The sequence below is a fragment of the Opisthocomus hoazin genome, chromosome 2 (assembly GCF_030867145.1).
Source record: "Opisthocomus hoazin isolate bOpiHoa1 chromosome 2, bOpiHoa1.hap1, whole genome shotgun sequence".
NCBI lineage: Eukaryota > Metazoa > Chordata > Aves > Opisthocomiformes > Opisthocomidae > Opisthocomus > Opisthocomus hoazin.
The window spans coordinates 15,027,258-15,048,021 of NC_134415.1; the positions used below are offsets into that span (position 1 = coordinate 15,027,258).

A 20,764-nucleotide genomic window follows, 5' to 3' on the forward strand; every position below is an offset into this window, starting at 1 on the left:
GGCTCATTTTTGGGGACTGTGGTATTGAAGACTCCAAGTGAACCTAGTGTTGGGCCGTGCGGTTCCTCCATACCTCCTCCTCTGTTCCCATCCAGAAAGCCATGAGAGGTGGCAGGTGAGATACCAAACACTAATCTGTTCTGGAAAACAGGTAATGTGGGTAGTGCCACAGTTTGTGGTGCATCTGCATCGAGGCATTCCGCCATGAGCGATGGCTCTGCTTTCTGTGCCAGGTGGGTCCCACCTTACATGGGGCGAGCAGCACTTGTATTACAGGGGCTCTGCTGATTGCTCTGTCAGCCTTGAAAAGATCTAGTGCTGGAATACTGCAGAGCAAAGACTCCCAAATGGTCTGAACCGGAGTGGTGGGAAAGCCAAAGTGTGCTGTCATCGCCACCTGCGTGTCTGACCTGCCTGTGCTGTGCTGGTCTGGTCTCAGGGGGGCCGGTGAGCAGAGCAGTTCGAGGGAGCCAGGGGCAAGGGTGACCGCCTGGCTGGTGCAGGGGGTAGGGGAGGAGAGCCGGTGCGTCAGGAACAAGGAGCGATTCAAACTGTTTTCTTAAGGCTGTTGAACAGACCACCTGGATGAAACTGTGGTCCCTGCGGTTACAGCGTTTGAAACACCAAGTCTTGGTGCGTGGCTGTAGCCCCTTTTGTTCTTGTCTTTACGTGGGTTACTGCTGCAATTTGTAAAATACAACTTGTTCAGGCTGTATTCCGGCTTCTTGAGAACAGGATGTATTATTGTTCTCCAAATTCTCATGATTTTTTTTTTTTTTCTCCCTCTGCATGCATGGCCTTCTCACGATGAAAGTGTCCCAAGCATTACTGAAGTGCCATCTTCTCTTGAAAGAATTTTAATAGTTTCTCTTCAGGAACTTCTACACTTCCTTTGACTTTTATTGGTACAGTTGCTGTGTGGGATGTCAGGTTAACTTTTACTAATAAAAAAAAAAAAGACAAATTACTTCCTGGGGTTAATGACTGTTCTTCCTTTGCTATTTTAATGGAGTAGAAGAGCCGTGAGGTTCCCATGGAGGTTCCCTTCTTCATGTCTAAAATTGACTTAGTTGTTTATTCACCGCTTTTTGTCGGCAGGGTACTCTGCTGACTTTATAATGGAAAGCAAGCATCCGGTTGTACAGGGAGAAACATACCTGTGAGAATGTGCTGTGACACATGCTGTAGATCGTGTACAGTACTTGCCTGGTAAACAGCTCTTTCCAGGTGCTGGTTGTTTTTTCCCCAAAACAGGAAAAACTGCAGGTTAGCGGCTATTCTGCATGTTTCTGTGAGTGGACAGTACTTATATGTCATCCTCAGTGTGTGTCTGTGAGTGTGTACTGTTATTTGCTATCAGTTTTTAGAATTCTACTGAGTGTCAGACTACTGAATGATGAACAGTTTGTATTTGGGTGCAGCCACCCGTACTGGAGGACAGCTTCTGATAACCCCAACAACAACAGAAAAACCCACCCTTCATAGCTGGAAGATGTCTGAACTTTTTTGATGTGTTTCTTGGTGGGATCTGTATTGGAAACTTGCTTGTTGATAGTATATAAAATTGGGGTAAACTACTAGAAGGCACAATGTGAGAGCTGCTGTGGAATGTAAGAATGTAAAGACTGAAAATAGACATTTGTCCCTTTGGTCATTACTAGAAGTCAGTGGTCTGTCTGTGTGATTATTGTGTAGTACTTGTTTTAGTAGGCAGACAGGGTTGGAAAATGATCTGGTGCTCTGTGGTAAAGAATACCTGACACCTAGGCTGTCTTCAGTCTTGCATAAAAAGCATGTATCTTGCTTAAACTTGTGAGTTGGTGAGGTGTTGCTGTATGTGCACTTGACGTAAGGAAGCTGAGATTTTTGTAGGACTGGTAATCTTAGTGGAACTCTGGATCAACTGGATTTATCGCTTCCTGGAGGAAAAAAAAATATCTTGTTGCATGTAGCCTTCTTCTAAAAGCAAAATGGGCAGTGGGAACATGAGTTACACATTTGACAAGACTGATTCAAAAATTATGTGAATATCAGAATTGTTTGAGCAGAGACCCATTCCAGCCCAACTGTCCCCCTGCCACTTGACAGCAAGGAGTGTGATGTGCTTAAGCAATGCTTCTAGGGTATGAACGGTAATCCCAGAGCGCTGGAAAACTCGCTTTTGCTCATATTACAGAATCAAAGACCTGACATCTTGCAGTATTTTTGTAATAATAAGTTATCTCTGTGGAATGAATTCTATGTGATGTATTTTTTAATCGGGTTTAAAAATGCTCTTTCTGACTCAATTTTGACTTTTATAACAGCTGCAGATTCTGTCCAACGTTGTCACTTCCATGATAAATATAGCTTCAAGTGTCTGTAAAAGTTATTTCGGTTAGAACAGCACTCATTTGTACTACAGCTATGTGTTTCCTTGAGACATCGTAGCTTTTCATACTGATGGCAGTAAACAAGGCCAGTAGCTGTAGCAAAATGGGCGATAGAACAGCTGTGAAACATGGTATTTGGCAAATCCTACAGTTTAGATTAATCCATTTTTTTTAATGTTATCTTCTCTTTAGCCCTATGTTGAGCTTGAAATAAATTGCGCCCAACTCCAAAGCAGCTGAATTTATATTCTGAAGCCAAAATCCAATAGTGAGCGAGTTTGTTTGTTTATTTTAGATGAAAACTGGGATGATGATCAGCTTCTTGGATTTGAACCATGCAATGAAAACCTTATAACAGGTTGTAACATAATCAACGGGAAATGTGAATGTGACACCATTCGGACCTGTAATAATCCATTTGAATTTCCAAGCCGGGATACTTGCTTGTCGGCCTTAAAAAGGATTGAAGGTAAGCGTTTGTCTTCAGTAATTCAGAGTCAGAAATTTTTTTGTGCATTTAATGAAAAGCTAGGGTCTAGTTTAATATGTTTTAGGGTGACTTGGGTAGTTTCAGATACCTGTGGTCTTGTACTTTTCAGAAGACAGTCATATGTTTTAAAGGAGGACAGGACTTCAGTAAGCTTGGCCTGCCGAATGCGTAGGTTGAAGAGCAGAAGAAGCTATTACTTTTTGCTTTGTGTTATGACATTTGCAGATTTTAAGACTTAAACTGTTCTGTTTATACTTTGTGGTAGCCACCTTCGCGTAGTTGTGAAGCAACATGGAAAACTCTTTCGATGTATTGATGTGACTGAACCATGAATAACCACAGTGGATTTTAATAGCAAAGGCACAGAAAAAGGATAGTTATTAATTATACTTATATCTTTTATGAATGCATGAATTCCAATTTTCTTTAGGTTTACATGATGTAGCATTACTTTAATGCTCATATTTTTCCGTTTCCGTGTTCCTTTTATTAGACTTGCATTAGGCCACATATGTTTGTGCTTCTGCACATATACATGATGTTCTTTTTTGTTTGGGATTTTTGAGGGATTTTCTGTTACTTATGGCTGAACTGGAAATGAGTTGGCTCAAATATACCTAGTTAGAATGAAATTCCCATGGTGTATTGCTAGGATTGTTTTGAACAGCTATCAAAGGTTTGATCTTGGGCCCTTTCTGTGATGCTGTAATTACTGTTTATTTTCCAAACTGTTCAGGAACATGCAAAAGTTGATCAGTGGTGTGAACCTGCTTTGACTTTAAACATTGATTTAAAGCAGACTTATTGCAAAAGTAAATGTATTTGTAAGGCTACTAACCGTATTTAAAGTTACTATCTCTGAGTTAAGGAAGTGTAATCTGGTCTCATCTGTCATTCCTTTTGTGATAAGCAAATTATTATTGAGCTACAGTCTTTAAACAGGGAGATCTTGTGAGAAAAATGTAGTTGGCAGAAACATGTTCATTATCGTTGGTTGTGATGTTGGTCACTAAGGGCATAAAAGTGCTTTGTGTGGGGTTTTTTGTGGTTTTTTCGTTCTAGGAGGTGGAGAGGCACAACCTTTGTTGGCCTTTTGTTTGTTGCTGTAGTAGTAGGCAGCAGCATGTATGGGTTCTTAAGTAACCTTACCACTTCTTTTCTTACTTGTGAATGTGTGACTAAGGCTGTAGTAATTCAGCAGGACTTCTATTGGCATGACAATGCATCATGTGTTAAACTTGCGAAGAAAATCTGCTGTGGGATGCCTTTTTGTTTTTTTGCAGACTCAGAAGAAATTCACTTAGTCTGTGAAATGGCATAGCTAAAGCAGGTTGATTCTTTGAGTAGCTTGCGTTCAGCAGCCTCTTGTCTCTGCTAAATTCCCATTTTAAAAAGAATAGCATTGTATGTGGGTAATGATATTCTACGTGTAAAATGCCTGTTATGACAGCGACGGTGCAGTTGTTTTTCAGAGATGTAATTTTCTTCTTTGTTTATTTGTTTTCTTGGTTTTATTTCTTTTATGGGGGAGTGGGGAGGGTGGTCTTCCAAACTCTCAGACTGTAGGGCATCAGTAGAAGAGTTTAGGACCTGTTGATTTTTAATCCCTCACAAATGGAAAGGATAGTTGATGCAAGTGATGAAACCTGGTGGTTATAACTGGAGTCTTCTAACAGTCCAGCTTTTACTCATAAGAATGTGAATTTGCATTTGCATCCTCAGACTATCAAACCGTACCATTGAGAAGTGTTTAAAGTTAAACCCCGTGTTTCATATTAGAAGAACAGAAGTCATAGCGTAACTTAGATTCTGTCTGCATTTGAGAGCTGTAGTCAGTCAAATCTGCCTGCTGTGTTTTGCCCTGTAAATGCTTATTCCCTCTTGCTCTAAGTAGGATTGGGAATTGAATGCTAACTGCTTATGGAGGTGTTTCTTTAAATGCATTACTGCTTGTTTTGGTAATTAAAATGTATGCTTCATCCTGTACCTAAGCTAATGGAAAAGAAGAATAACTTTTTTCCCCTTGTGCTTGCCACATCCCTGTTTGGTAAGCAAGCCAAGTCTCTTAAGTAGAATGGGATAGCTGCTTTGCTGTGTCTGAGCCAGTATTTGCTGTTTGAGTATTGCAGGCTTTCAAAGTTTACAGTCTAAAAGTTGAATTCATCCATTTGGAAAGTCCACCTGAAGTGTGGTTTAGGTAGGACGCAAACCAGAGGGCTCTTTGAGCATGTTAAAACAGAGAAATCTCTCAGTTTCTTCCAGGCAAGCTAGGTCTTAAACTGTGGTGTTGTGTAAAAAGGCGTCATTCAAAATGTCTGTTAAGTATGTTTAATTAAGATTTTCCTGAAAACCAAAGTGCTGATGTATACTTCACTCTTTTTTGGCTTGTCTGTTAAATATAATAGCAGGAAGATTTGAAGCTAGTAATTTCAATCTTGAAATACTCTAGTAGACTCTGCTGCCATGGAAAGTGGGACCAAGAGAGGGTAGTCTTGACTTATCTCTCCTCACCACACTTGATATGGATAATTACATACACGGCGTGATTAAAAAGATGTAAATTGAGCACCTGGGTGATGTATCCACCATAATCAGAGTTTCTGAAGAAAACTCAGAGAAGAAAAGTGCGGTGTAAGCAGCTACTTCCGTGTGTTTTCTACTCTGAGAATACTTACTAAGCAATTGAGAATGTTGTGTTTAGTGACGTGTTACTCGGCAAGATTTTTTTGATATTCATTAGAAGTTTGTGTATCATTCACATCTTGATGAACTTCCATAACAAAACTGAGGCAAGGGAAGATACTTAACCACATCCCGCTGAGGGGAAAATGGGCCAAGGTAGCTTTCCTTCCGATTATGGAGGTAATTGGGAAGGTCCTATCAAGTGAACTCTATTTTTTTTTTCTAATACTGTTCTTAAAAACACAGCTGAAATAGATTTATAACTTTTTTAGAATATTTGACAAATTGGAACCTCGAAAATTAGTAGTATACAATGGCATCTAGAGAAATTCTGTCTCAAGCAATTTCATTAAAGTTGCATAGCTATGACAAGTTATGTCAGGCTGTATAAATTAATTTAACTGAGGACCCACCTTTCAGTTTCCCGAGCACTTGAGGCAAGGGTATTAGAGGCCAGTGGTGCTAGATCAGTGTGGTTTGCTTATTCTGATTAAAATGAGTTCTGTGTCTTTTTTCTTTTTTCTTTTTTTTTTTTTTTGGGGGGGGGGGGGGTTGCATATTGAAATTTTTTGTTGTTTTCTTGAAAGAAGAAGGAAGGGTGCAGTTAAGCTGTCCCAACCATACTAAATACACATAGGTCCATGCACATGAGATGCTGGTGGCAATGCACAGAGTTTCCTGTAGTTGCCAGCTCTATCGACCTGTACAGCCCGCTGAAAGCTGCCTTTGCCTGCAGATGTGGAATCTGTTCCATAAATCCCACCTGGCAAATAACAAGCAGTGAGCCAAGATCTGATGTCCCATTGCCAGATACGAATCTGCGTGTACTAGGGGATCAGGACTTTTGCATGTACTTTGATTTCTTGTGTCTTTTTGTGCTCATACCTTCACTTTCAAGTGCCTTTCTAGTCATCTTTTTTTATCTAGTTTGTCTTATACTGAAGTTTTTCAGGCTGTGTGTGGTCTTCCCTTCTGGGCTTGATGTCAATTCCAGCTTGCTTGCTTATCTAACCCGAAGTTTTCTCTTGTTAGCTTCGTATAGGATTGCATTGGGTTTGCATGGCAAGGTTTTGGTAGCAGGGAGAGCTGCAGGGGTGGCTTCTGCGAGGAGCTGCTGGAAGCTTCCCCCATGTCTGATAGAGCCAATGCCAGCCGGCTCCACGATGGACCTGCCGCTGGCCAAGGCTGAGCCCATCAGTGACGGTGGTAGCGCCTCTGGGATAACATAATTAAGAAGGTGGAAAAAACTGCATAGCAACAGTTAGAGCAGAATAGGGGTGTGAGACTATGTGAGGGAAACAACTGCAGACACCCAGGTCAGTGAAGGAGGGGGAGGAGGAGGTGCTCCAAGCGCCGGAGCAGAGATTTCCTTGCAGCCTGTGGAGAAGAGAGTGGTGAGGCAGGCTGTGCCCCTTGCAGCCCATGGAGGTCCACAGTGGAGCAGATCTCCACCTGCAGCCTGTGGAAGGGACCCCATGCCAGAGCAGGTTGATGCCTGAAGGAGGGTGTGACCCTGTGGGGAGCCTGCATTGGAGCAGGCTCCTGGTAGAACCTGCCGACCTGTGGAGAGAGGAGCCCATGCCAGAGCAGGTTTGCTGGCAGGACTTGTGACCCCATGGGGGACCGACGCTGAAGCAGCCTGTTCCTGAAGGACTGCACCCCGTGGAAAGGACCCACGCTGGGGCAGTTTGTGGAGAACTGTCTCCCGTGGGAGGGACCTCACGCTGGAGCAGGGGCAGAGTGTGAGGAGTCCTCCCCCTGAGGAGGAAGGAGTGGCAGAGACAACGTGTGATGAACTGACTGCAACCCCCATTCCCTGTCCCCCTGTGCCGTGCAGGGGAAGGAGATAGAGAAGATCGGGAGTGAAGTTAAGCCTGGGAAGAAGGGAAGGGTGGGGGGAAGGTGTATTAAGATTTAGCTTTTATGTCTCATTATCCTACTCTGATTTGGTTGGTAATAAATTAAATTGTCCCCAAGTAGAGTCTGTTTTGCCCATGACAGCAATTGGTGGGTGATGTCTCCCTGTCCTTACGTCGACCCATGAGGCTTTCGCTACATTTCCTCTCCCCTGTCCAGCTGAGGAGCGGCAGTGGCAGAGCAGCTCTGGGGGGCACCTGGCCTTCAGCCAGGGTCTCTCCACCAGGAGGATCATTCTGTCTCTGTTGGCTCGTGTCTGCCCGCCTTCCTGGGCCTCTCATGTTTCCATCTACTGTTACCTTTCCCTGCCTCCTTTTTTTGCTTTCTTTGCCTACATATTCCATAGTTTGCACCCCAGTTCATTTAAACAAGCCATATGAGGCAAATAAGATAACGTTGTCTGTCCTTCCTTCCCAAAATCAGGCTGCATGGGCTCTAATGTCACGTTGCTTAGAAGTTGTTGACAGAGCCCAAAAGCCATTTTCTTTTTTGTCTCCCAAAGTCTTGCTGTGCCCTGAATGGGGGAAGCCTGTAATGAGGACAGTTTGTTTTAGTCTCTGCTCAAATCTGTGTAACTTCGGTAGGGGTGCTGATGTCTATTTGCAAGAAATTACCGAGGCAGAAATGTGGGGTCTCATTAATACAGATGCCAAAGCCAGTTGTTGTCCCCACCCCATGCCCTTGTTTTCCTGGAAAATCGTGGGATTAGATACATTTTAAAGGATTAGTAGCTAATTTCTAACAAATCTTCATGTAGTCAAGCTGCAAATATTCAAAGACTTGTTACCTGAATAGTTTATCATGTAGCATAAAGCACATCTATGCCTTGGAGGTCTCGCAACTCCATTACCAGGCTTAAAGTGCCGCCTTCTCTGCATAGACCATCAGTGACTTTCCATATAGAAGGTCTGTATAGAGGTCGTGAACCATCCTACTGTGAGGAAATGCACACATTTGGGGCTAGAAAGACATTGTCTGGAAAAGCTATCACATACCAAAATAATAATAGATTCCTGTGGTGGGGTGGTTTTTTTGTTTGTTTAAAATGCTTTTGCTTTTGGTTATTGTCTTGATGAGTGCCTGCTCTGATATGGTTCAGGAAATCCTGTGTTCTTGAGCTTAGAAAACTTGTTTCTACTCAGGAGACTGCTAATGATGACAGCTTGGTTGAACTTGGACTGCTGGAGTGGACTGTGGAACCTACGGCCAGAAGGTGAAAAGTGATGAGATGCCATCGGTCTACTGAGCCGCAGCAACAGGCAGAAGTCTAATAAGCTGCATCTACACATTCTTGCGGTCATCATCTGCTAAGAATTAGTCAGTTCTTCAGATTTTCTGTGAGACATTGAAGATTGGGGGTGAGGGAAGTGAAAGAGGAAGTCATTATTTTCATCGAGACACTTATAGGGCTTTGGTAGGTAGTAGCATTGAAAAATTCTTGTGTAGTGCCAGTCCAATTATCGCAAAATCTTATCTAGCATGTATGAAAAGTCAGTATCTGAAGTGGCCCAGCCTCAGTAGTTTCAAAGACTGTGTTCCAGTTCTGGGATCTTCTTTCTCTCACTCTATGCTCAGCTCTGGCAGCAGTTCAGACAGCCCAGCAGAGCTTTAAGAACAGGAACCTTAAGGGTGTTCTTGAGCCTGTTCCTCCTCCTCTACCAGTGCTGTTGTGAGCTGCCAGTGGGAAGGCAGTGTGCCTTGCAGCCTTCCCCCTCCAGACGCAACGGCAGGTCTTTGGAATGATAACTCACTCCTTAAAAAATGTTTGCTGCTAGAACAGCTATCTCCTCTTCCCTCTGGAAAGCTGGGAGAAAGTCATGGGTCAGATTCAAGTTCTCTCAATATACATTTGAGCTCTAAGAAGAGAACCCAATCGACTTGCTTTACGAGTTCATACTCTATCAAAAGCATAAGCATTTTCCATGTCAAAATTAAGCAAAGCCTAATCTTCATTCAGAATGTGTGTGAAGGATAAAATATGTATCTTTTTTGAATGAAAGATGCAATTAATGCTTTAGGTAAATGAACACCCTTCAGTTGCATCTCTCTTTGCATGTAAAACCTGCTGCTGATACTAAGCTATTGAAACTCTTACTTTAAGAGTTGCTTCTTGGTTACCTGGCCTGCACGTTTCTAACTAATTCAGCGCTGTCCTTCATAGGTAAAAGGAAAAAGGCCTTTTAAGTCACTGGTATCTATTAAGCTGGCTTATTGCAACATACTCCTTGCATTCCATTATTTTTACATGTAACTGAATAACTATTCTGGCAAATGTTGCAATACCTGTTAGACCAGTCCTGGAATAACAAATATGAGAAGGTAATTTTATTCTGACTGCTTGTTTGGTTGTTGTTAAGTCTGATTTTGTGTTAAACTTCACTTGTGTGGTCTTAATGGCTGCAGCTATGTTGAAAAACTAGAACAGAATAAATCTAGCTTTATGCTGAATTCTCAGGCGAGGAGGGGAGTGAAAGACTTTCAAATGTGCTTAATCTGATACACTTTCCACTCCTCTTTCATAACAATTAACTTATGTTTTTTCTCAAATATCTGAACTTTGAAGGTTGGCGTGTATTTGTACTAAGGAATGCGATTGTGGCAAAGGTCCAGATTTTACCCTTGAGCACGCTTGTGAGAGCCAAGTAAATGCATTTGAAGGCAAAATTTCCCATGAAACACAGAGGAAAATAGCAGTATAGCTTTCGGGCTTTGTTTCTGAATGTATAGATGCAGAAGGAAAAACCATTTTATGTGGAAATAGCACAGATTAGGAATACTGATATAAACTTGAATACACAAAGAAATCTTCCAAAAACCAAAAGGGAGGAGAACTCATTAATTGATAAGAGGGTTTAGTGACAGTGGCACATGTGGCAGTGCAGTTGCCTTCACAGCATAACAGTGCCATGTTAAATTTGCAGGACTTGTCATTTTTCTGGCTCCTGAGAGAACTGTTCCCTGATCAAGGAAGTATGATCTTTCTCATGTATTGGCTCTTTTAGCATGTCCTATTTTTAAGATGAGTTGTCACACACAGAACATCTGTGCCATGAAATTTTAAGCAAACAGTAAGAAAACCTTGTAGAAGTTTCAGAAAGAAAAGGGAACACTGTGTCTCATATTTCTGTATTGATGTGGCTAGATAACACAATTTTAGGCTTAATTAGATTATGAATAATACTGTTTGTATTAATGGGGGGAAAAACTGCATTGCAGAAACTGTTAGAAGGGAAGACTGAAGAAAGAACCCAAAACTGAGCAGCTGATTGAAAAAAAAAAAGACCTGTAAGTGTTAGCATCACAGAAATTACTTACAATTGTAATTAATACTGTATCTTTACACTTCTATTTTTTCCTTTCCACTTTATGTAAATGTATGGTGTTTCTACTGTGTAGTAACTGAGCTTATTCTCCTTCTGTGCTGCACTTGCTTATGTAAGCTGCTGTGAAGATGCCACCCTTGCCTTTCCTTTGTCTATGTCCAAATTCCTTGAGTATTTAATGCTTACGGAGAATGTACTGGATCTTAAATTTGTGGTGCTTCAGTTTGCTTCAAGCTTGCAGTTTCTGAGATTGCTGCGGACAGAAGTATTACCTTAGCTGTAGGCCTTGGGATAGGACTGTGTGACAAATGCTTCCTACAAAGCTGGCAATTGGACCAGGATGGTCAAAGTGAGACAAAGGAGCATTCTTCTTGCCTTTTTCTGTTTCAAATGCTTACCTGCATTAATCTGAAACAGGGTACAAGATAACCTATTGTACCTGGAGCCTCTGTAAGAGGAGGAAAAGAGCAGGACAGATACCTTACAGCTGGTAAAAATCTTGCTTTTGATAAGTTCAGTGCCTGCCAAATGTTCTTTTCCATGTTGGCAAGTGGGCTGTGCTGAGGTATGTCCACTTCTAACAGCAAGTTACAGGTTTTAATGAATGCTTGGCCTTAACTTCTGTTAAAATTGTGGGGGAGAGAGAAAATGGAGCAGATGACTTTTAGCGTAACGCTTCCAGATACAGTGTTGATTTTAAGGATCAAAAGTTATCTACACATGACAGAAAAGACCTGAGCAAAGATCTCAATTTGAATGGTGTGTAAACATTAGACTAATGTTGCATACAAGCAGCAAGCTGTATTCCTGTGGCACTTGGTGTGCTGGGTCACAGGTCTTGTTTTGACAGGGCAAGTCTTGTTTGGATATGTGCAGCATTGATGCTGACAGATAAGCGAGTGTTGGATGATTATATCCAGTGATAGTGGTATCAGTGTAGTACTGGGCAATATGACAATTTTAATACAATGGTTATGCCTCTGTCAGTAATGAAGAACAATTTGTTGGAAAATGAAGTTGTCTTTTTTTGTTTGATCACCTCCAATAGACTTCAAAGTTGTCTCTTAATGGAATGATACAACAACGTTTTGTACTTCTGAATGGTAGTGAGAGCATGGTAACAGTTTTAGCTCTTTGTCTCCAAATTTAGGCCCTGAATTATTTTGTGAAGTTTTTTTTGTGGTTGTTTTTTTCTAACTGCAACAAACACTATGCAGGTTCCACAGCACCAAACTAACTTTTTTTGTGCAATATAACAAAGCATTATCAGCAAAATGTTTGTGGTAAGATGGATGGATGGAGACTAGAGTCGAAGCAAGATTCTGTGAACCAGTTGGGTTCTGGAGAAACTTTGGTGAAGCTAGATAACCCATTGCAGAGGATGGAAGGTGGAAGGGAAAGGGGGAAAAGAAAGAGCAGTGTTTCTGGAAAACTTACATTGGTTCTACTTCAGAACAGACTGCAGATAGGATGATTAATAACCTTGGTTTGACCTGGCAGCTTTTAAGCAGAGCAAGGATACTCGTATAGCTGTGCCAGCTGTACCCTTTTCAAGATGCTTGAGAACCTAACTAAGTCAATGCTTTCAACTTCAATATTCCAAGAATGTGTATGAGCCTGTTTTTATCTATATTCACTACTACAAGATGAAATGTTTGTTTCCCCCCATGTACAAAGGAGTTGCTAATTAATACAGGAATAGAAGATGTCTCTATCTAGTAATTTGCAAACGTAAAACTTTTGCTCTGTAAGAAAGTGAAAGGATTAATATTGCAATAGAATTGCAATATTATTGTGATAAGAAAAATTATTCCCCTACCAAAAATTTTGTTTTTCTAAAAAATTATAATAACATTGCATGCTCTCTGCATTAACTTCTCTACACTGTTATTTTTCGATGCTGAAAAATGCAGGAGAGGCTTTTTAAACTGCTGGTCAAACTCTTGGGGACTAGCTGAACTCCTGCCCCACCTCGTCTCCAACCCAAGGTTCCTCTCAGCAGTGGTGCTGATCTGCAAGAGAAAAGTCTCTAGCTTGTTTCCACGTGCAGAAGTGTATCAAAGACTTAATTGTAATAGCCTCTGGAAAATAACATTGTAAGTAGGCTACTGCCCTAGACTTATCTTGGGGTCGTGCATTGAGCACTAGCACTTTTTAAGGGGACTCTGTTATTAACCCCTTTTCTTCAGGTTATCAGTCCTTATTAATTTAGCAGCATTAGATCTGGCTGATGCTATGTGATAAATCCATAATATGCCCTTCCCTATTAAGAACAGGCGGGTGGTGTGCAAGACCATTTCAGCTTTACCTGTAGCCAGGACTGCTTCAGTCTAACTAGCTGTAACCTGCCACTGACAGCCTGGTCTAATGATCTGGGCAGGAAGTTTTGTTCTGAGATTGTTACTCCTGTTTGCCCATTCCTCTGCCCTTCTAGGTTCAAGAAGAGCAGGTATGGGTGGGTTGCACCCTCCTGCCCACCAGGAAAACCCCCACATAAAACTTATAAGTTCTTACAAAGACCTCTGAGAAGAATTTCTCACCCTACCCCAGAGTGTTAGCGAGGGTACAGCTCACAGTATAAACAAAAGTCCAAACATCCATTTAAGGGTATGGAAACTACCTAGTTGTAAATGGGCTTTTCAGGTTTCAGTTCCACCTTTCCCAGTGATGCTGCAGTGAGATGGTACCCTGGCCAGTATCCTTACGTGCCGGACCTGAGCGTAGGTGGTATCTCTATGCCCTCTATCGATGCTTAAAAATAAAATGCCGGCTCTCCAAATGCTGGGGCATCTGTCTGTTCACTGTCAATGTATTTTGGGCATGTGTTTATGTTTCTAGTTACTGATAAAGGATTCTTCTACACAATACTTGGGGAGAGGGTTGGTGTTTTATAGGCAAAGCACTGACATCAAGATTGAATGACTTTCTCAAAAAAAAAAAAACCCAACCAAAGGCATTCTTAGCCTTAGTGCCAACAAGCAATAGCTCTACTCGCTCCTGAATTCCTGCTCATGTTCTCTTCCATGTTCTAGATTCCCTGAAGTGTTCTGTATTCAAAGTATTTTTAAAATTCGTGCCGTTCAAATCCAAGAAAACTTCCCTTCTCATTCATCAAGTTATATGATGTATGTTACATAGCTTATCTAGAATCATATATATTATGTCGATGTATGTTAAAAGATGTAAATTCTGCCTTTCCGTCGAAAAGAGGTAAAGCTTTCACTAACTCTTAGCTTCAGTTAGGAAGAAAACAAATAGTACTTTTGTATGATCAACTTCGTTCTAGAGACATGTAAAAATTGTTGTCATAGTGACAAACCAATCTACATAGTTTAAGGTGCTAGAATTTAAATGGCTTGTCAGATACATATGCCAGAATCGCAGCTTCTATAAATGAATACACTAATATGTTAAAAGTTAAACATGTTTGGCACTAGCACATAACTTTACAAGGGCAAAGAAAACACTCTCGTTTTAAAACAAACAAAAAATTCCCCAACTCTAAAACTGGAAACTCAAATCTGCTTCTGACCTCTGGCTAGTAGATGTTCTCACATATTTTAGTGGAGGAAATGCCTGACATTCTAGCCATCTGAGCTGGGGCTTCCAGCTCTTTGGCACACTTACATGTGCAGGTCTGATCTTTTTTGCTACTTAGTTGTCATTGCAGACTTCTTGTAGAACTGAATAGGGGACAGAATAGTGCCAGAAGCAGCATGTTTCATCTTCCTGCTTTGGGTCTTTCTGTAAAATTTATTCATTGCTTTATGGGAGTTTGGAACACCAGTTCCTAATCTCTTGTACATTTTTAGAAGCCAGGTTAGAAGAGGAGTATCACAATTTTACAACTTCAGTGAAAATACTGAAAAGCCAGTCTGGATTCTTCTGAAGAAAACCACTTCAAACGTAAATAATTGTCCAGTAAACTTATGACTGATATGCTATACTGAAATACTGGATAAGAAACAAGAGATAAAGTAAGTCTGCTAAACACAGTTTTCAAATTATTGTGCTGTTACGGTTTGTGAACAGTTTGGGTATTCCTTACCTGGATAGATCACATGTGAGAAAACTAAAATAGCAATCTCAGTGCTAGTGCTTTTCAAGAGTCTTGTACTCTGTACTGCCTCATCAGCTGTAGAGTCAGAGCATATAATTCAGTCTGCGACACTGTTCTAAGCATCCAGGCCTTGCCTGCTCTCTGCCTGCAAGCCGCTGCTTTCAGCTTCCAGCTTGCAATAATTGGATACCTTCTGCTGGGGCTTTGATGTCCTGCAGAGTAGGTGGGCTGGGTAGAAGGACAAACACCTTGAGCATGGAACTCACCTGCTAGAGCTACAGAGCTATCGGGAGCTAAGTCCTGCCTTCTTGAACTGGATCTGTCCCTGAACAGGACACTGGCAGCTCCCAGAAGTCCTGAATAAGAGGAGCAGAGTAAGGCAGGACTCCTCATCCTGTCTTTCCTAGAAGCTGAAATGAGAAAGAAATACCTATATATATACTTTTTTTTTTTCCAGACATCCCCTCCTAGTGTTGGACAGACAAAATGCTTAACAGATCAGTCAGCTTATGCTGTTCCTTTGTACTTTAGATGCATTAAGCAAGAAAATGAGTGTTTCAGGAAAGGGAATTCTGAGAGTGCAAGCAACCAGGGGTGGATTGGACTCGGATCCTGACACAAGGTCTGTACCTGGATTGTAGGACTCCATTGCTTATAAAGAAATTGGTTAATCGACTGATTCACTGATAGGTCTGGATCTCTTGCAAAATAACATCTAATGACCAGGTCTGAGGTGCAGCTGTAGACATTCATAGAACTGAGGGGAGAAGAAAATTGTTGCCTTCTTCAACATAAAGTGTGCTATTTTAGAACCTTGTGTTACTGCATAGAATTATTCTAACTTTATCAAGATTAAAAAGTGCGTTTCCTTAGTCTTTTAAAAACTCTGTAGTGTGTTGCTGAGATTCCCGAACCAGGTCTGTGGGAGCTAGCACCATCTAAAGGAATGATACACATTGATACTGCCTGAAAACAACCTGAAGGCATCTGTGCCCTTCTGTCTGAGCACACGGTTTATTGACATGAGGCCTAAATGAGGACTCTGGTTAACCTCTAATTAAGAGTCTCTTGTGAGAATTGTCCCTGTGTAAGGGATTGTGGTTTGCTACTGTGCTCTGCAAGTTCCTTGGGTTGCAGCTGAGTTTTGACAGAGCTGTTCAGTACTAATGTGTGAAGTGAGATTAAGGGAAACTTGAAAACTGTGATAAAGATGTACCTTCACTATAGCACATCCCTAACTTCGTTTGAATGACACCCTGGCATCTCGGTAACTTGGGCAGCTTTCTACACGTAGACTAGAGCATGAACGCTCACTGTCAGAAAACCCAATGCGTTCTGTGCTTGAGCCGTCATTGGTTTGGTTCAGGAGGCTGCAGACAGAAGCAATCTGTGTCTGGCTTTTGCTCACAGTCCTACATTTGTGAAGTATTACTTTACCAACACACTTATTCCAACAATCTCTGTTTTCATTCACAATCCTGTGAAAGCTACTAGCTTGTTGACAAGGGGAAGGGCTTTGCTTTCTAGCAGAACCCTAGTGTATCTTTACAGCTTCAGTCTGCAACACTCATCCCTGAGTGATCGAATGTGATTTCACATCAAGGTGCACGTGCACCTCTTTGTATCACTGTGGGTAGTTCTCACATGCTTGTTTTAGAGCTATACCTCGCACAGCTGAAATTCGTATCTATGGAATACAGAGGAAGAAAAGAAACTTGCTGAAACCTTCTCCTTTTATTTTCTCATAAAAGTCCAGCAGAGATCTGTCAGTCATTGCTAGCTCTGCAGTATTGGCTCACCTGTGGTCTCCTGTGGCAGATTGTCCTTCCCTCGATTTTTCTGCTTCCCCACCCATTGAGGGGGAAAACTGCTGTAGGCTACATCTGAGGAACTTTGGGGGGAGTGGAGGGATTGCTACAGAGTCGGAGGAAAAAACTTGAGAAGGCAAAGGAGAAGTGTCAGAAGGATAGGGCTTACAGCTGTACAGTGTTTGTGACCGCAGTTATGTTTTGGGTTTTTAGGGGTGGTCTTTGTTTGTTTTTATTTTGTGTCTTTTTATTTTTCTGGACTGAAACTAAAAAATACCCCAAAATAAGTTATTTGCTAAGGTGCCTGTAGTAGAAGTAGCCCTAAAGTGCTCATGGATTACCAGGGTTATAAAAGTTGACAAATGGGGGCTGGAACCTAAAGCATCTGTGAGGGTATAGCCTGGCAAGATGATGACATCATTTCAAATTACATTGTCAAGACTCCCACAGAGGAAGCATATCTGTCTTACATGAAGAAGAGTTGTTTGCTACCTGGCCACATCTGTGTGAGATGTGTTCTCTGACTGTGCCTTTGATAAGATTTCGTTTCTTAAAAAAAACAACAAAAATAAATAATAAAAAAAAAAGTTGCAGTGTGTTGCTCTGTGCTTTGGTGGTTTTGACCGATCCTAAGTTGAATGAATGATACTTCCTTTCTCATTTGTGTTTTGTGTAAACAAAGATTGACCTACTTTAGACATTAAAGTGCTTCTGGCTTTGAATCCCAAGTGGGAAAGGGGGCTTTTGAGTTTATGGCCTGGCAACAAGAGTGGTTTCTGCTAGCCGCCTCCCTTGAGGAGTTCCTGCCTCTGTGCTCCGCTGTGTCCCTGTCCCTGATGCCTTGACATGACATGCTGTGGGCCCATGCTGTGAACTGGGCAGGGGAATCCTTTAAGCTGTTAGGGCTGGCAAAGTTTCTTTATTGACAAACTGCGATGCAGGCGGTGTCTGAGGAAATGGGGCTTCTATCGTTCTGCTGCTTTTACCCCTCAGTCTCTGCCTTTCCCTGTTTCCTAGCCACGATTACTTTTGAGATCTCTTAGACTCCCAACAGTTAGGACAAATGGGTAGAGACCTCAAAGATACTATAATACTGCAGATACTGAAAATGAGCAGTTGGCTATGAGAGAGACTATACAACATGAAACCAACGTCAGTATTGGGTGGCAGAGAATCTACAGGAGCTGAAGGAGGGATGAAGAGAAATATTATACTATGACTATCTGAACAGCTAGAAAAGCTTTGATTGAAACTCTCATCGTCTTGGGTGCTGGAGAATGCAGTTCTGAAATGAAGCCGCAGAGAACCAGGCTTGGTAAATTCACAGTTTCACTACCATTGTTCTCTATTCTGTTCTGTCAAATGCTGCCAGTTAAAAAATAAATAAAAAAGGTAATAATAGTATGGTGGAAACAATAATTTGAGGCTGTAGATGCCACTAGGTGGCAGAACCCCTGCATCTATTCTGTGGATGTCTTTTTCTGTCTTGATTCTTCATTTGAATATATTGAAAATACTTTTCAGCTATAGTGATGAGAGTAGATGTCAGTAGGGATGCTTAGATGCTATCCTAATATGGCTCATAGTGGTCGTTGTTGTGGGAAGCATGCAGGGCTTCCAACACTCTATATCCTTTATTTTTCAGACTTCTACCTATTCTGAAGAGCCTGCTACTCAAAGTAGTTGCTTGCATTTTGGTGTATTTTGGTGTCAACGTGACTCTCTTTTCTTTCCCTGTTTCTTGGTTCTATTGTTAATAGATCAGAAATGAGGAAACGACAAAGTGAAGATGCATACATTGTAAGGCCTGGCAGCAGTGGCAGGGGCATGGAGATGGCAAATCTGAGTTTAACCTATGGTGGAAGGCATGATTTTTTGAGTGTTGCAAGCTTACAGTGTTATGGAGTGACTTCTTTATGTTGTTGAGATGTTTGTAGCTGAATAAAGTTACCACTTGGAAACAAATGTATCTTGAAGCAATACCTGTAAATGACTGTCTTTGAAGTTCCTCTTAGTGCTAGTCTTCAATTGCAGTGTGCTTGTCATCCACTCAGTGTGGGAGATTATTTTAGCTTCATTTTATTGCTGTTTTGACTTACAGAGCAGCTGGGGAGGAGGCTGAGAACAGCCCAAGAACAGGGCCATTGCCTGCCTGCATTAACTAGTAGAGGGCTATCTAGGGCCTGGGTGCGGGGACATGACAAATTCTGCAATTATTACTATTGTATGTTTGCATATTGTAATACTTGGGGTACAGCCCTCATCTTGCGTTTGGGGATATGCTGGGACCAAGCCCGAAGACGTTCACATCCATGTGACCTACTTCATAGTATACCATCTCTTCTGATGAAGACCTCGATGGGTGGATGCATGGTAATGACTCTGATAAATACCGAATGTCAAATCTGAAAGCATCAGTATGGGTTTCTTTCTTTAGGTGCTGTATTTTAGGAACATCATCTAGATGTTTCAATTTGGGGTATTAATACTGATTAAAATTCAAGTGTCAGATTTCAAAGCAACTTGATAAATGTTGTTGAAGGGGGTTAGAATCACCAGAATGTGATACCTCCGCTGAATTTTGTATGCAGTTGATGCTCTGCTGCAACAGGGAAGTTTAATACAGGTATTTCTGTTCGCCTGTGAAGAAATATGAAGGGATGCCAGCTGATCCCATTTGTTGGGTGCCTTATGGTTAGTTTATAACTTTATTTTGCAGTTCTGGAATAATTGCATGAATGAGAATGACCTTTTGAACATTGTGGCTTTGGGGAGTTGTACAAGTGTCTTATTTATCAGTAAGTCCAAATAAAAGTTTGTATGCAAAAGGTTTCTCCCCACTGCTAATTTTCTTCCAGTGCTGCAGTCAGCTGTGCACAACTTTCTTACTATTTCACCTTTCTAACACATTTACTGTGCCTACTCCTAACTATCTTTTCCCCAGCTCCCCTGCATCAAATCAGTCCTCTCTTCTCATGATCTTGGGCATGCCCGGACCTCATGGACACTTCATTCCTCGTTTCATCCTCCATTGATCTGCTCTGAACAGCTGATCGGGAAATGCAAGTGCTATTGCAGCCATCATCTACCTCCATGGTACCACTGTGGGGATGTGGTACAGATGTTGGTGAAATTCTGCTCTGGGTGGTGCTAGGTGTAATTCACATTTTAGTGTGGACAACATTGGTTTGGTTTTGTGTTTTTGGGTAGTTGTTTGTGGTTTTTTTTGTTGTTGTTGTTTGCTTTTTTGTTGTTTTGTTTTGTTTTTCTTTTTTTTTAAGGAGGTCCTAGGCTGTCAAATGCAGGCAGTGTGGCCTACCTTGAAAAGCTCTTTATTGGTACATGTCTCTGAGACTGGTTTGTCTTTACCATTCCTTTAAAATTGTTAGCATATGACTGAAGAGTCTTTGTGGAGTGCTTAAGGGAGATGTTGAAGGAAGCACTGTGAAGGAAAGAAATTCAGCCAAAAATTAGGATAGTTTGCAGGAGGGTACTACTTTGACTGTAGGTTTGTTTATCATAGGAAGATAAGTTAAAGTAAAACCCTCAAATACCAAAAAGTCAGCTATTTTTAATGTAAATTTGTTTTTAAAAATACACTATGCTGACAGAAATGCTTGAAGCATCTTGGTGTTCGGAATTATGTGTATGGCTTCTCTTGTATCCTGTTCATGTCATCCAAATGTATATCATGGCTACCTACAAACCAATACCACAGAGGTCATTCAGCAGGCTTTATTTGTGGTGTAAAAGCTATGGGTATTTATGCATAATGTAGGCTTGTTTTTGAAAATTACTTATCTCTAATATATGCCTTCAGTTCCTCACTTGAAGTTATTACTTGCCTACTGCATGTAGTATTTTAAAGATGACATTTCGTGGAAGTTTGAGGAGGGTGGTTGTTATGGTGATATCCATTTGAGTAGCAAAAGTTGGATTTTTTTTTTTTTGAGTTGTGCGTAGAAAGGAGTCTTCCTTTCAGAAAGAAATGCGTTGACTCTGTGCTTCCCCATGCCATGTAGAAAATAGCTGGTGGTTGGACCTTGGCAACTTGAGAGCTGATACACGAGACCTGTGTGATGCCTGGTGAATCTTAATACTATACAGGCAAG

General features: G+C 41.4%; 1 protein-coding gene across 3 annotated transcripts in view; it reads left to right on the forward strand.

Moving 5' to 3' along the window:
* CRIM1 (cysteine rich transmembrane BMP regulator 1) overlaps positions 1-20,764 on the forward strand; it is a 202,181-nt gene that overhangs the window by 12,643 nt on the left and 168,774 nt on the right. For 2 of the 3 annotated variants that reach the window (XM_075412684.1, XM_075412686.1), the window contains exon 2: positions 2,668-2,841. The exons of the other annotated variant lie outside the window; for it this stretch is intronic. In XM_075412684.1, coding sequence (XP_075268799.1) covers positions 2,668-2,841 — 174 coding nt within the window. The remainder of the gene's footprint in view (positions 1-2,667; positions 2,842-20,764) is intronic. 3 annotated transcript variants of the gene reach the window in all.